Raw genomic sequence first — 16903 nt, 5'->3', positions numbered from 1 at the left:
GAGGTCCCTCTGAATGGCAGCACAGCCCTCTGGGGTATCAGCCCCTCCTCCGAGCTTTGTGTTGTCAGCAAACATGCTGAGGGTGCACTCTGTTCCATGGTCCAGGTCCTTGATAAGTTGAACAACACTGCACCCAGTACTGACCCCTGGGGGACACCACCAGTTAGTTACAGGCCTCCAACAAGACTGCAACACTAAGCATAACTCTATGAGCTCTGTCGTCCAGCATCCAGGTCTGTCATCCTTTGTGAACAGGGCACCTGCACCATTTTCCCCAGTCTTCCTTTTTCTACTGACATATTTGATGAAGATCTTCTTGTTGTCCTTGACATCCCTTGCCAGATCTAATTCCAAATGAGCCTAGGCCTTCCTTGTCGCATCCCTGCATATCCTGACAGTGTCTCTATATTCCTTCCAAGTGGTCTGTCCCTTTTTCCACATGTTGTAAACTTCCTTTTTCTTTTTTGTCTGAGCTTCACCAGGAGCTCCCTGCTCATCCATGCAGGTGTTCTGCCCCCTTTGCTTGCCTTCTTACTCATAGGGATGCACTGATCTTGAGTTTGGAGGAAGTGATGCTTGATATTGACTAGCTGTCTTGGACCACCCTTTCTTCTAGGGCCCTAACCCATGGATTCTTCCAAATAGATTCCTGAAGAGGCCAAAGTTTGTTCTACTAAAGTCCATAAGTCTAGGTTACTGACAGGTCACTGCAAACAATGTAGTAGAGTTAGAATTTATTAAGGGAAATAATATCTTTAGTTTTTCAGAGTATGATATGGAATGTTGAGGGGCCTGTAACTGCCATTCCCAGTTTGCAAACATTTACAATTTTAGCAAGTTCTAATTCCTCACTTTCTGTAGTTTCTGCATTGAACTAATGGCCTGCTAATGATTTTATATAATACGAACTGTGATGACCACTATGTGCAGTCTTTAGTAGAACAGAATTCCAAACTAAAGTATATGACCTAAGAATGCTAATTAAGCACTTTAAACACTAAATTAAACACTAAATTATATCTTTTTCTGGATTTTGTTTATTAACAATGCTAAGTTTAATGAAAGAAGAACAGGAAAATGCTGTCAGAGCATTTTTTTTCTGTCAGACTTTTACTTTTTTGTAAAACATGATTTATTTTTTCTTCCTTAGGTGTTAATGGTTATCTTTTGATGAGGCATTCCTTAGTTTTGAAAGGATAAACATCTAAGTAATAATTGCAGTCTGCTGCTATTCTGAATTGCAGTCTATTGCTGTTACAAAACACTTTAGTTCTGATTATGAACAAAACTTTGTAGATAGCTCTTACTGTCAACTAATGCAAATGACCTACTTTGCATGTAGGCTTTAAACATGATTATCTGTTTTTAAAGGAAAGTCACTTAGTTTTCTACTAATGCTTTATACATGAGTCTTGAGGTTGCATATTATGGATCTTTTATGTCCAAAGCCCATGAGCTAGTGAAAACAGGTAGGGCGAAGAGCAATGAATAAAGCCAGAAGACAGTTATAGTAAGACTAGTATGATATTGTCCAACTGAGAAACCACGTGATGGTCTAGCTCAAATGAGTGCTGTCACTTGGAATCAAGAATAATTTTATTTCTAAGTGGTAAGTCTGTTGAGACTTGTCAAAAAGCATTAAACCCTGAATCTCTCTGTATATGGCTCTGAAATGATCTTTTATATAGTTTCTTTGTAGTTGGAGCATTCACTGTGTAACTGCTACCTTGGTTCAATTCTTGTGTAATTCTGAGAAACTCTAAATCTCTATTTGCCACTTTTCAGAATAATTAATTAGTAGTAAGCTTAGGTAGGGTATCACTGCCGTAACCACTAATATTACTGCATCCTCCTGCCTTTTTTTCAAAGAGTGTTGGAAGCAAGTTAGTTGCAAAAAAGGTCACTGCTTTCTGAAAAGAAGGGCATATCTTCCTTCATCCTCAGTACATGTACCATTCTGCTGTGCACTTCTTTTTGCTTTGTTTGAGGAGCCTCCTCATTCTAGTTTGGAAATCATTTGGTTTTGTATCTAAATATGTAGTACAAGTTCTACAACTGGGCAGCAAAATACAAAATCAACAACTCTGGTAATGTCAAGCTATGACCTGAAGTGTACTTTCAGTTGCACAGCCTGAGTTGGAACTGCTGTCATAAAAATGTGTTCTAGTTTGCTCTGTACATCAATAACAGAAATTTTCTAAAGAAAAGCTTTGATAGGTTTAACTATCATATTAATTAATTAACATTCTTCATGGGCAAATATTCTAATTGTTATCAGATCATAGGAATTTAAAACTCCCCATACCGTGATGTGTTTTTAATTTGAATATTTTAAATCAACTACATTGTCTTTTACTGAAAGAAGCCAGTTTTTTTTTTGAATAAACACAATTCAAAACAGCTGCGTGCATAAGTTGAGCATTCTGGTCTCAGACTTTTGTGTCATTGTACCAGGATATATATTGTAGTATGTGCTGACAGACTTGATGATTAGTGGATTGTGCAAACTACACACAGTATCTTTTTTTTTTTTTTTTTTTTTTTGTTCTTCTTCCCCAGATGTTTATAATTCAAGGTATTCATTAAAGAACTGAATTCTTCTTTGAAGCATACTGATGAGTGGAATCTGCTTCAGCTCAGGAGACCACAAATCCTAGATAATATACATCTTCTGTTTAAGTCCTTACCACTTCATTTGCGGATAAATTTCATTTGTAATTTAAGAGTGAATTTACAGCCTCATTCAGGAAAAAATACTTACTGAAGTCAGAGGGATTTCACGCATCAGTGCTTTCATGAATATATTGAGAGACTTCAGCATATGCTCAAATGTTTTCTTGAAGTGAGACTTTAAAAGGTTTTATAAAATTAAAAGGCAATATCATTGCAGGCATTATTGAAAATTCAAACCAGTGTTATTATTATGGAAAGATTTATTCAGCAGTGTCACACACCACCATAAAATTCACCTCTTCAAATGGCTGTCTTGCAGTCATTACAGTAATTTTGTAGAAATATAGACACTGTCACTCCAGAAATACCAGTTTTTCTAATTTCACTATTTTGCACAGCTGCTGCTTCTGAAAAGCACAACTGTTATTTTTACCTGTCTTACTTCACTCATGAAAATACCAGCCTTAGATAGGGCTATGTGTGGCAAAGGTAAATTTATTACTTACCACACCAGTAGTAAGCTTATTATTTGCACAGTGAAATTGATAAACAGTATTTAATATTTATGTTTATATAGTACTTTTCACATCACAACATTCTATATTACATATGTAGATACGTATGTATGTATATATGTCATATATTATGCATTTCTGCAGTGGCAGAAATTAAAAATATAGCTATGATATTCATGAGGAAATGTAAGGACTTTACAGCATCGCAGCTTCTTCCTGTTACAGGAATAACTTCACTACACAGTGAGTATTACACCAACAAATCAATGGCTAGTATTGCTCACCAAATTAAATGAAATAAAACTACATCAAGTAGTAACAGCAATGCTAAATAGATTTTTGGGGAGAAGAAGGTTAGATGTAATTTTGTTAGACTTTCAATATGTTAGGTGTACAACCTAGTTAAAATTTTGGGAGGAAAATATTCCATGGATTTACTACTATGAATTTACCTCAAGTATCATATATATATATATATACATATATGTATGTATATACATATATGTGTGTGTGTGTGTATATATAAACCTTAGGAAAATAGTCTTTTTTTTTTTTTTTAATAAAGTCTATTCAAAATTACTTTAATAAAAAGTGTTTCTTTTTCTCTTCTTAGAAGTTGGTCAAATTACATCTTTGTAGTAAGTCTTCAGTCTTTTTCTTTTTTTTTTTTTTTAATGCAAGCAACGTGTCATGGTGCAGGAGAAAAAGACAAGGCTAGTTATTCTGATCAACATAGCTTTAAGGTTTCCTCTTCCATCAGAAAATACGCTGTAACTGAAGAGGTTTTTGAATAATTTTATCGAGGTTTTTGATAATCTTAAATTTGAAAACAGTCTTGAAATACTTCTTGAATTATCACTGCCAGAAATTACAAATACATACATTGTCAATGATAGTGCTGGACTGATAAGGTATTGACAATGTATATACAATAAATGTGAGGGGGCTTTGTTCTAAGAAGGGAGAAGGATGGATCAGCAGATATCTTATCCATTTCTTTATCCGAAAATTATGTCACGATTTATAACTGTCATATTCAATATATTCATGAAATTACTTCAGTGGTAGCTTTGTTATCGGAATATGTTACCAATGCAGATCCACATGGATATACTTGTGCAAATAAATGTATTTTTCATTCATGTACATCTCCCAAGCATGGACAAGCACTAGATTTACATTCATCCAGTTCTTGTTTTACAAAAATAGTTCTACAAAGCATTTAGCTAATTCAATGGCAGGCAATGACGGAGACAGAAGAAAAAAGAACTGATATGCCAGTATCTCTGACTTCTGTTAGAATTCCACTCATCTTTGTAAAACTGTAGACATACATACTGTATTGCATCTTTCAGACAAACTGACTCCCGTTTTCAACATTATCTTTTTTTGTTATCCCCAGAGACATAACTCTCCATAACAACTAGTTAAATTTATTTTGGCTGTTAGCTTTTTTATAAAAGTTACCAATTTTCCATTTCTGAACATGAGCTGTTCTAGTATACGACTGAAAAGTTTCCTCAGTAAGAATAGATTTCCTATCATATCTCATTCTCTTTTGGAGTGGAGGAGCATGACAAAGTACATGTTGAATGAGAATACCAAGTAAATTGATCCTGTAAGACACACTTGATTTAAAACAGTTCAGCAATTGTTAATTTCTTATGTAAAATAAAGACAAAACCATAAAATAACAGTAAGGTTTTCAACTGAAAGCTACAAAATAACAATTAATTTCATTAAAAAACTAATTTTCTTCAACTAGCCTTATTTCCTAAAATGGCTTTGATAATGACTAGAAAGTAAGTGAAATGGATAGCTGATAGCCCATTTCTCCTATGTTGTAATAATTAATTAGGTTTTGTTTTGTTTTGTGGTTTTTTTCATTGGAATAGGCTGCCCAGGGAAGTGGTTGATTCACCATCCCTGGAGGTCTTTAAAAGATGTTTAGATTTAAAGCTTTGTGATATGGTTTAGTGGAGGATTTGTTAGCGTTAGGTCAGAGCTTGGACTAGGTGATCTTGGAGGTCTTTTCCAACCTAGATGATTCCGTGATTCAATCTTTTATGTCTCTTTAGTCTTTATTTTACGTGTCAAATCCAGTCACTTTCTGGATTATATGCTTTATACACTCCAAAATATGCTTAAATTAAGTAAGTATTGCTGATTTCAACTAGACTGTATACCAGCTTAAATTCTTCATCCTATGGGAAAAGGAAATTTGAGAGAGAAAGTGTGAGAGGTTAAAGAAAATGGTCACATTAGACTACTTAGGGCAACTTCTAGCATTCATAGAGCAATATATTATCAAATGAAATCATGTAGACTTGTGGCCCATTTTACTCTTGGAAGAAGAAAGCCTCAGGGTCAGAGTTTAGTGTCTCATCTTCTTTCATAGATGGTGTCCACTTATTTGTAGGTATCTTAAAAGGTGACTATAAATTAGAGTTGGTAATGCTGTAATTTCTTCCCTTCTTCCCTGTTTCTGAGTAAAAAAAAATTTAAAAAGGCAGATGGTAGCTGTATTTTTCCCACACTTTGTCTATCCACATCTGTCATTTCAATACAGAATACATGCCTGTGTCTGCTTTGTCTATGACTGTTCTGAACTGTGTAACTGCTTTATTAGAGAGAAGGATGTGTTTTCTGTGAGGCCTGAGGATGCACTATGGTCTCTTTGATGGAATTCAGGATTTCAAAGTCTTAATCTATACTACTCCACAGACATTGTCATCTTTCTATGAAATAAGTGCGACTTATGAGTGCTGAGGTATAAAACACACCAGAAATAGGAAGTGCACATCAAAGTCGTTTATGTTACAGCTAAAGTTCTGGGGTGAGATTTGAGTCAGCATGACAGTATCTGTATATGTGTGTCTGGTTATTAGTACACATACATACTATCTTGCAAAGTATGCCTTGACAATCACTGTGCTATATTAATCAATAAATAGCCTAAAATTTCAGAGTAGATTTCAGATACTAAATCAAGTATTTTGTCATGATATCATTACTCCTCTGTGCCATCCAATCTAGAATAGGAAGTATTGTGTTTAAATGGGAAGTTGATGGTTTTTTTTCTTGATGAATTGCTTTAAATTAACTAAATGTAATGCAGTGATTCCACATGGAAGAATACCTGTATATAGTATTATACATACGTGTAATTAAATGTGTAGGATAGGTTGTTGATAGGCATAACTTGTGAGTTATTCAGATATCATGAGATCATAGCAGAAGGGGGGGCAATATGTCACATTAAAAGGTTTTGTCTAATATATCACTTTGTAGCAGCTCCCCACCACTGCTCCCAACAAGCTGGCTCTTTGTGCAGGAAGTTCAGTCATCAAGACAGAGGAATGCTGCAATCTTAAGTTTTTTTAAGTTTTAAAAGTTCTAAATCAACCCAAATTAGCAGGCTACAGAGGCAGAACAACAGGAATTATTCATTCTCTGATACACAGAGCCGTGTATGTTTCTTGGCTTTCATAATATAACATTATTGTAATGTTATTTCTCCACTGTTAAGTATAGCATTTTGCTTAGGTGCTCATGTGCCTCCTTTGTACCACTCTGGTGAGGTGCATGGAGTTCCCTTCTGTGCTGTGTGGCATGGGCTGGCATCAGCCACACCATAAAAAAAGCTAGACATGAACAAGAGCCGTAGAAGTAATTGTGAAAGAGTTACAAGAAGGCTGAGAGCATTCACAGCTGGATCGGTGATTTACTTGTCTTCCTACTTCCAAAATCTAGGCTACTACCATGGTAAAACACAACCTTGTGCTTTTCAAAGACTTAAGGCTTTAAATAAGTATTTTTCCACTGCATTTCTAAGGAAGATTAGATCTCTCATCCATGCCGGAGCAGTTTGATTAAATTTAACTCTGGCTATTGGAAAGATTTATTCATAGGATTATGGCACAGCTGTGGAAACTACAGCTATTATTTTGGTTGGAGATTTATGAGACAAGCCCAGCAAAACAAACAAATTTTATACATGCAGGGTAGCGTGGATGATGCCAGGTCTGGAAGAGGGAGGTGCAGAGCTGAGCAGTGTCAGAGAACAAGCTATAGTACAGCCAGTGCTATTTAAGGAGGCTAATTGTGCCACCACCATTACCTGCTTGTGTGACTAGGAGCACGGCAAACAAAAATACACAAAACTTTAAACCTTACTTTCTTCTTAAAGATGTTATTGCAATATGTTGGAAAGCAGTTATGTTCTGATATGTGAAAGCTGTGTGTCATTGTTTACATTTGCAACTATATTTTGGTCATACATTTATTTCAGTGTGTCCTGTCTGTATTTCTCTTCCAGGTTCAGGTCCTTCGCAATGCTGGGGAGGAAGTGACCCTAACTGTGTCCTTTCTAAAGAGAGCACCTGCTTTTCTCAAACTGCCACTGAATGAAGATTGTACATGTAAGCCTTTATCACTTGGCAAAACAAACACACAAAAAACACCTAAATTCAGTGTTGCATCTTCTGAACCTAGTGTGCATTGAGGGAGATTGACAGCAGCATTTTCAGGCAGCACTGTGGCCTGAATATGAGGCCATCGAATTGCCAAGTCTTGTAGCAGTAGTCACCTCAAACAAAAGAGTAAAATCTTTCCTTGAAAAACAGATCAGAAAGCATTTGGCCTTTGGTGTGAATCAGCAAAGATGCATGTGAGTCAGTGGAATTACATTAATTAACTGTAGCTCACATTCTGACGCAGAGTATTTAAAAGCAGTTTTCCAGGCAGCGTCAGATAACATTTTAGTCCAAAAGAGTTTTGTCGTCGAAATGTGAAAATGAAATTGTGTGGGTATATTTGAAGAGCTTAACTCTCCTATTTAAAATTCAGCAGCTTTCACGTAGGTGTCTCTCTACCTAAAAATAAATTAATTTCAGATGATTAGTATTTTGTTTAAGTCCAACTGAGTTTTAGTAAGTTAGCCCCATCAGAGGCATATCGAGACAGCTGTCTTCCTTTAACTGTATTAAAATGTGAGTGTGGGTGCATAATTATACAGTTGCAGCATACCTGAGCATCTATATGGATATTCATGTATGTCAGCCTGTGGCTTTTGCCATCCCTGCTTTCCTTCCACTTCTTCCTCCTAAAAGGGTAAAATAAATTGTTCACTTTTAAAGCAAAAAAGCCAAAATTTGATTTCATTACATGTAGCCTTTGATTTTATGTTAGTAGGAATTAAATAAACTAAATTATTATATAATCTTGTATACAGTCATTTGCAGAAGTACTGTCTTTATCTTTTTTTTTTTCCAGGTATTAAATTTTAGTGAGACAATAAAGAAATAAGAATACCGTAAATAAAAACAAATCTCAGTAACTCATTGTCCTTTTTATGAAAGGATGTGGTACCATACAGTGCAGTGAGTAACACACACAAACACACACTCAGAATCATAGAATCATAGAATGGCTTGAGTTGGAAGGGATTTCAAAGATCATCTAGTACTCAGTAACCCCCAGTACTCAAAGTGAGGCCTCACAAGGGTTGAGTAGAGGGGGACAATCACATCCCTTGATCTGCTGGTCACTCCTCTGTTGATGCAGCCCAGGATGCAATTGGCCTTCTGGGCTGCAAACACACACTGCTGTCTCATATTGACATTTTCATCCTCCTGAACCCCAAGTCCTTCTCTGCTGGGCAACTGTCAATGAGTTCTTCACCCAGTCTGTGCTCATGTCTGGGATTGCCCCTGCCCAGGTGCAGCACCCCGCATTTAGACTTGTTGAACATAGGTTCATGTAGGCCCACTTCTCAAGCCTGCCTTTGGATGGAATCCCTTCCTTCGATTTTATCAACTGCACCACTCAGCTTGATGTCATCTGCAAATTTGCTGAGGGTGCACTCCATCCCATTGTCTATGTTGTTGATAAAGATATTAAACAGCACTGGTCCCAGGACAGACCCCTGAGGCACACCACTTGTCACCGGCCTCCACTTGGACATAGAACCATTGACCACCTGTGACCTTCAAGCTAATTCCTTATCCACTGAATGGTCCACTTGAATATATCCTGTCATGTTACTTATGAGACGTAGCTCTGTAACCTCTTAAACTGTTACAAGAAATGTTTGAACCATGAACTTCATAGAGAATAACAAAAGCATTATCTGCCTAGTTCATTCAAGTGAAAACCAAGTAAGGAAAGTACACGCTTATCTTTTATTATCAAATTTCCAAAAACATTAGTACTTTTATTTTTCTTACTAAGCAATTTTTTATTTATTTATTTATTTATTTATTTTTTATCGAGAAAAACACCAGTGGTTATCTTGAGCCTCCAATCAGCTTTAAAAGACACTCCATTCAAACCAAAAGAGAGATATTAGCTGAATGGAGAAAAAGAAGTGAGTGTTAGATATGAGAAAACCAATGAGGGAAGGAATACAGACATACAGACGCACACACATTTGCATTATACCACTATAGATTAATGAAATTTTGGGGGGTGTATTTACATTTGTATTAGGTGCCCCCAGTGACCAGAGCAGTGGCACATCCTCTCCCCTGTGTGACAGTGGTTTGCATCTCAACTACCATCCCAACAACACGGTAAGAGCTTATATTTCTTTAATAGAATTGCATTAAAAATGTTACCATAGCTAAGTGGAAATAATTGATAAAAGACAGCAACATGGGACAAACTCTAATTAACATTAGATATAGTCCCATAGGGAGCAAAAAAAGTTGCCAGATAATATGGCTGAGAATTAAACTATGACAAAGGCTGAGATTATGCCCTGATAAATGTGATTACTATTTTTATCTGAGCAATAGGGATTTCAAGGCATTTTTTCCCTCTAGATTTGTTTGCAGAGCATAGGAAAGAAAATGAAAATGTACCTATTTAAAGAGGAGGTAGAAAACTTTTTCAGAATTTTTTTTTTTTTTTTTTTACTTTCATTTATAATTTAGAACTTTTGACAAATCTTACTTAGGTGCATGTTTTTGCCTGTATTCAGCTCTGAATATTTCCCTAGTAACTGACAAATGTATTGAAGAATAATAGCATTATGGAACAAATTCACTTTAGGATGAAATGCTACAGATCTCTATTCAGATTTGTAGTAAAATATGCTTTGGAAGTGCACCACAGGGTTTTTAACAATTTTCTTAGCAATGAAACACAAAATTTCTAATATTTTAAATAGTTCTAACGGTTTTTATTATTATTATTTTATCTTTTCATGTGTGTTTGGCTTCATTATAGATATAAATACTCAAAAAATACAGAATAAATAAAACAGTATGCGGCATAATTATTATAGATATATACAAATTATTATTATTACAAATTATATACAATTATTACATATATATACAAATAAACAGAAGTGTAAGCACTATTCAGTAGACTTGCTGTTTCTACTTTCTGGGTTGCTTTATTTTTCTTGCTTATTTCACTAGCAAAGATTTCAAATGGGAGCCCAGAGATTTAAAAGTCAATAGCCTGATTAAAAAAAAACCACCTGATTATCATATTATAAAACCTGATTATCATATGTGAAACCTTTTGCATTTATACATGTGTGTACAGGATGGAATCAATAAAAATGGGATAAAAACAGTAACGATGTGTCTTACTGCAGGTCAAATAAAAATAAATATATATTAATAGTTCAAAAACATCAGAAGCAGACATTTAAAAGTGAAAAGGCTAATGGAGGAGATCCCAAACTTATTTTGCTAGCCACTTCAAGTCTAGCTTTGCTTTTAGGATTAAAAATGTTTATGAATTGTGAATCCTCTTTCTGCAGATGTCAAAAATTATCTAAATTAACATAGTTTCTATTTGAACTGGTAATAATTTAATGAAATCAAGTTTTCTTTCAGTCTAAACAATAGAATCAGGCATCTTCAGTCTATAATTCACCCTAAATTAAATTCTTATGTTGAAGACTGGGAAGACTCAGGTCTTCTTACCTGAGATAGATATCCTCTTGTAATGGAATATAATTCTTCATAAGACCAAATAAGACCTCTCTACGAATTCCTAACATATGTAAAAATCCTTCATCACAGTTCTTTCTTTTCTCAATTTATTTTCTATAATGTATTATGGCTTATAGCCATAATCTATTTCTTAGTTTATAGCCTTGGTGATCCACATGAAAATGTCTGACTTCAAAGAATTTGGAGTAGTCAAGGAGCAGATTTGGTCTTTTGTCAACATTTGAAAGGGTTATGTAAGCTACAGATGAGGTTAATATTTCTGTTGCATCAGGACCTAGGCCTACAGTTTGCTTCTATACTTCTTGCTGCTTTTCAGCTTTGTCCCAAAGTTTCATTGCAGTTGAAAAAAGGTTCCTGAAAGCAGACAGAACACTGAAAAATTCAAGAGATTGTTCAAAACAATGTCCTAGCTTAGTCTTTCTAGCCAATCATTTATTTGTTTGGATTTAATCTGTGGAATGTTCACCAGAGTCAACATTTTAAGAACGTGTAATATTAAATAATATAAATATTATTAAAAATCTACCGCTAAGCTAAATTAATGTTCATAGTCATATTTCATGATACAAATACAGAAGATATGTGAACATATAGGTAAGAAAACATATGAAGCAAATGATTAAAAGACATAATGGATGATGATGCAGGATCAACATGTGTAATTTTACCAATATACTGAAAACACTATGTACATTTCAGTGAGAATATTCAGAAAATAACATCATGACTAGTACTATTTTGTAAAGTGTTTTATAAAGAAAGGAAGAGGTACTGAATTTTTTAAATTAAATTGCATTATTAAAAATATTTTGTTTTTCACTCTAAAAGCATTTTTCATTCTAATCTGTATTCTCTAAAAAAAAGGTGTTGAAATTAGGTGGTAGAAAGCTAAATATTCATTCATACAAATAATGTATTGTATAAGTAGGCAAAAGTAAGATAAATTTTGACACATAAATATGCAGGTTTGAGTAATCAATTTTCATCATTTAATGTAATAAATACACGTTCATGACTAGTCATCTCAAAAAATGATACAATCTGTTTTCTCTAGATTTTTAGAATACTGTTCTTCACACTTCCTCCAAGCATATTACTGTTGAGCTTTATTTAAGTTCGTTTATTTGTGAGAAAAAGTTTAGAATCTGTCCAGTATTAGCTAAAACTAGATAAATAATCTGAGGATAGTGGAAAACAATGCTAAATGCTATATCAAGACTATGAAAAATCTCTTTCTTTCCAAAGTCTGCTGAGTACTTCTAATGAAGTCCAAAACTGAGAAGGACCCTCTAAATGTTTTTCAGGATACATTATCATGTTCCTCATGGCCAACATCCCCAGGACTTAGGTGGGAAAAAAGGTGGTGTGATCTCCGGTTAATTCCTCTTCTTCATTCACGGTTTTCCCAGTACCTTCCAGGATCAGATTTGTGCAGGTAAAGAAGTTCAGAAAGTTAAAACTATTGATTTCTTGGTTGACAGATACAAGCCTTAGGGAACTGCCATGTTAGAGGAATAGTGTTATTAGTTTCAATGCAGCTGTGAAAGACATGGAACAAAGGAGTGTCCATGAAGGTCCTCCTAGGCCCACCTAGGTCCATATTCTGCTCTAACATCAGCCAGGACCAGGTATTTGGAGAAGACACATAATTTTCCCACTTGCCCCAAGTGGTCAGCACATTTCTTAGTGTGAGTATTCACTTAGGTCAACATATATAATAGTTGTTAATTTTCTTGTCCTTAAAAGCTTCTTTTTGAGCTCCTGTTGTGTTTTGTTGTTTTTTTTTGGTTGTTGTTTTGTTTTGTTTTTTATACCTTCCCTCTTTGCAATGCATTGTCACATTGAGAGCTGTCATGAAATTATGTTTTTAAAAGTGCTTGTTTGTTTGTGTTAAATCCCTTGCCTGATGACTTTGCTGGGTGATATAATCTTGTTAGGGTGTAGCAAGGACTGTCTGCCCCATGGGCAGGGCAAGCCATGAGCACAGGGTGGCAGTGAGGCTGGCAGAGACAATCCATGCAAACAAAGGCCCTGTCTCACTGGCCGTACCAAAGGAGCAGAGCATGGTCATCATACACTTCCACTGGGATGAGGTGGGGCTCAGGTCAGGCTGGGGAGTCAGCCTGCAGGTTGGGTCCAAATTAGTTGTGAATTAGATGCCCGGAAGACATCAGTTTGAGGACAAACTCAAGTGAGGACCAAGGCGAGAGCTGTCCAGAGAAGCATGGGACAGTCTCCCTGCTAACAGCCCTTTCGCAGCAGCCTGATCTTGCATACCATGACCTCACCATGGCGGCGGTGGCCTTAAGTGTAGGCAGCTAGGCCCCCAAGATGGGACTGATGGTGGGTGCTGACCCTTCTGACATGGAACTCTGCTGTTTTCCTATTTGAAGGATCCTTACTGTTTTCTCCTGTGATGGACCCTTCCATAGCTCTGATCATCCTTGTTACCTTCCCTGTTTCTTTTCCTAATTTCTTAATTTCTCTGAGCAAAGATGATGAGGAGTGCACCCTCAGACCCTCCTGATGTACAATAAGGCACAACAGTGTTGTGTTTTTTTTTTTTATTATTATAATTATTATTTTTTCCTAATACTTTTTATTCTTTTTTTCCTAATACTAAAGTCTGTTGCTTTATGATTGTCACTGAACACTAAACTGATGATTTTCAGAGAACAGTTTACAGTAACTCCTGCATTTCTTTCCTCAGGTTTAATAGTTATAGAAGGGTTCTTCATTGTTTATATATATAGATGAGGCTAATTTTCTTATATGTGTTACTTTGCATGTATTAACATTGAATTTCATCAATACTTTGTCTTTCAATCACAGGGAAGCCTGTCCAAAGCTCATAGTCAGGCTTAAATTTACTGCATCATATAGACCTACAACTCGTCATTCTTTAATTCAATATTATCCTAGTAAATCAGAATAAATCAGGGAGGAAGACAAGAATATTCTGGAATGATTACCGTTTTTCAAGTGTTATGCAATCAGACAGAAAGGAAAGTAGCTATTAAATGCAACAAGGCAAAGTACATACGTAAGATATTTTTTTTTAAGTTTTCAATAACTATATGTTTTATGGATTAATTCATCATTCATATATATATAAAAATTAAATTCTATTATTAAAATATTCTCTGCATACCAGCTTATAGGTCATGAACTGAAGGAAAGCTGTGTACAGTTAAAGAGTATGTTACTCTCTTGCTTCTAACCAATCAGAAAATTTAACTCTTACATTAAGCACACAGGTTGTATCAAATGTGAGACTGTGAGGACTTACAAACTGAAATAAAAGCTGGTTTTCCTGTGTAGTCATCAAGACTGCAAGCTTAGGTGTTTGAATCTGGGAAGAATAATGTGTTCTCTTATTATTAACCCTGAATTGTTTTAAAGGGTTTAAAATTATCCTGTTTCTCTATTTAAAAACATGTAAGATTACCTAATTAATACAGAAAAGCATAGTTGATATTTCTGGCAGGAGTGTTTTGTGAAAGAACCTTCCCAGCCTCTTTTCTCTGTTATACAGTGTTTCTATGGGTCCTACAGTGAAGTATTACCACCTGCCTGGGGGAGGGTTTATGATCCCCCACGAAAAGTGGGGAAAGAGGACTGTTTTTCAGCCTCGTTTTTGTGTTTGTTTGGGGTTAATTTTATTTTATTGTCATGGTCTGCTTCCTTCTCATTAGTTCATAGCAAACATTTGAAAGTTGCACAAAAGTGTCCCATGGCCTAAATTAATTCTAAGGGGTATTGTTTCTTCAAACTATACCACCTAGGTTTGTCAGTCTTTCTTCCTATGCACAGAGTTTAATTTAAAACAGTTGAGTCGATAGTCACTTCACCACTAGATGACTGATAAGCTAAAAGCAGCCTATGTCTTCTGATTAATAATAACAAAATCATGTTTACTTAGCTACATGATCATGTTTACTTAGCTACATCTATTGACAATTACTGGCCCAGAGAGTAAACATGTGAACCAAAGCTACAGTGGCTCATTGGTTGAACTGAAAGAGAGACAGATATGGATGCCACAGATACAGGAGTTTTTGCTTTAAACTCTGTAAAACTTCAGCTCAGTGTTTTGCGGTGGTTGAAATAGAAATAATTAAGAGCATGAGGCATAAAGGGCCCAGAATCATAAAAGTCAAATTTGAGATCTATTCTGCAGTATACTTCAAATAAAATACTGAACTGAATGGAACTACTCACATGGAAAGTCAGGATGTATTCAACTATTTGTAGATTTAGGGATTTCAAATTCAGTCTTCTACATCAATAAAACACAGGCTTAATGTGCACAATATAGAACTGTACATTACAGAAAGGATCATGTATAGGCAGTGATGATATTCTTGAGATTTGAATTTCCAGAAAAAATAATTTTATAAGTGTATTTATACAACAATGAATACCTGAATTTATACTCACACCCTGAATAACTACTCTGATAATTTTCTTCTTGTATCCTACCGTGTTGTCTAACGTGAGGAAATATGAGTACTTAACAGGAAAGTAAAAAGAAATTTGACAATCATAACAAAAGTGTTTTATTTATCTATTTATTATTTTTGCCTCAAAAATCACAGAACCAACATTTAACATCGGTAACAAGACAGCTTACAAGAGTGTTCTAAATTAGTGTAAACATATTAAAATATGACTCCCTCACAAAATTTTTTTTCAGAAAAAGATAAATTTTTAAAGGGACTGAAAAGTTGAGGACTCTAAAGACCAATATTAAGGAAAAGATATTGAAAATAATATTAAGGAAAGCAACATAAAGTGGACATTAATTCATTACATTTTCTGTAGATAGTATTTATAAGGTTGTTCTCCCTATATAAAGCATGATAAATTTTAATCTTTCAGAGTTTGAAAATACTGACACATAAATTGTCATTCCCACATACATTATTATTCCTCATAATCATATGCTAACTTTCTAGGAGGATGCTTCACACTCATAAATTCCTGAGAGTATTCATAAGAAATTCCAGAGGATATTTAAGTTAATCTTAAATCTTACTAACTTCAAATTCTTGAGTTTCTGAAGGCAGAACCTAAGAGGTGTATTTGAGTAAGAATTAATCTGTTCTTAACTTTTTTTTTTTTTTCTGTATTAAAAAGTGGTAAATAATATTTTCTATTTAATACATAACATTTATTATATATATATGTAATGTTTGTGTTGTGGTATGTGGCTGGTAGACTAATTCAAGATAGTATTGCAATAACAGTAATACAATAATCTAAGGATATTGTAATCTAAGACTAAGACTACCTACTGCTGAGACACATTCAGAAATAATCTAATACTTAGCCATGCATTTCATAGTCTCCACTTGCATCATATAGACTTCACTGGGTTAAGATTTAGCCCATTCCCCCTTGTCCTGTCACCAGGCATGTGGGAGAATAGACCAACCCCCACCTCGCTACAGCATATAAGTACCTATGTACTTAAGGTACCTATACAGAGTGATAAGGTCACCCCAGAGCCTCCTCTTCTCCAAGCTGAACAAACCCAGCTCCCTCAGCTGCTCCTCATAAGACTTGTTCTCCAGACTTGTTCTGCAGACTTGTTCTCCAGACTTGCTCACCAGCTTCGTTGCCCTTCTCTAGACTTGCTCGAGCACCTCGACGTCCTTTGTGTATCAAGGGGCCCAAAACTGAACACAGTACTTGAGGTGTGGCCTCACCAGAGCTGAGTACAGGGGGACAATCACTACC

The 16903-nt window shown here is 35.3% G+C and overlaps 1 protein-coding gene across 1 annotated transcript in view; it reads left to right on the top strand.

Moving 5' to 3' along the window:
• Nucleotides 1-16903, top strand: part of SNTG1 (syntrophin gamma 1) — a gene marked incomplete at both ends in the record, with an annotated part of 193048 nt that overhangs the window by 67415 nt on the left and 108730 nt on the right. Inside the window, 3 exons of the mRNA XM_084281661.1 lie at nt 7507-7609; nt 9678-9760; nt 12466-12596. Of these exons, the coding sequence (XP_084137787.1) occupies nt 7507-7609; nt 9678-9760; nt 12466-12596 (317 nt within the window). The remainder of the gene's footprint in view (nt 1-7506; nt 7610-9677; nt 9761-12465; nt 12597-16903) is intronic.

Source organism: Netta rufina, assembly GCF_964035555.1.
Source record: "Netta rufina genome assembly, chromosome: 2".
In the NCBI taxonomy this organism is placed as follows: domain Eukaryota; kingdom Metazoa; phylum Chordata; class Aves; order Anseriformes; family Anatidae; genus Netta; species Netta rufina.
The sequence above is the reverse complement of the archived record's forward strand: the minus strand, read 5'-3'. Positions and strand labels throughout refer to the sequence as shown.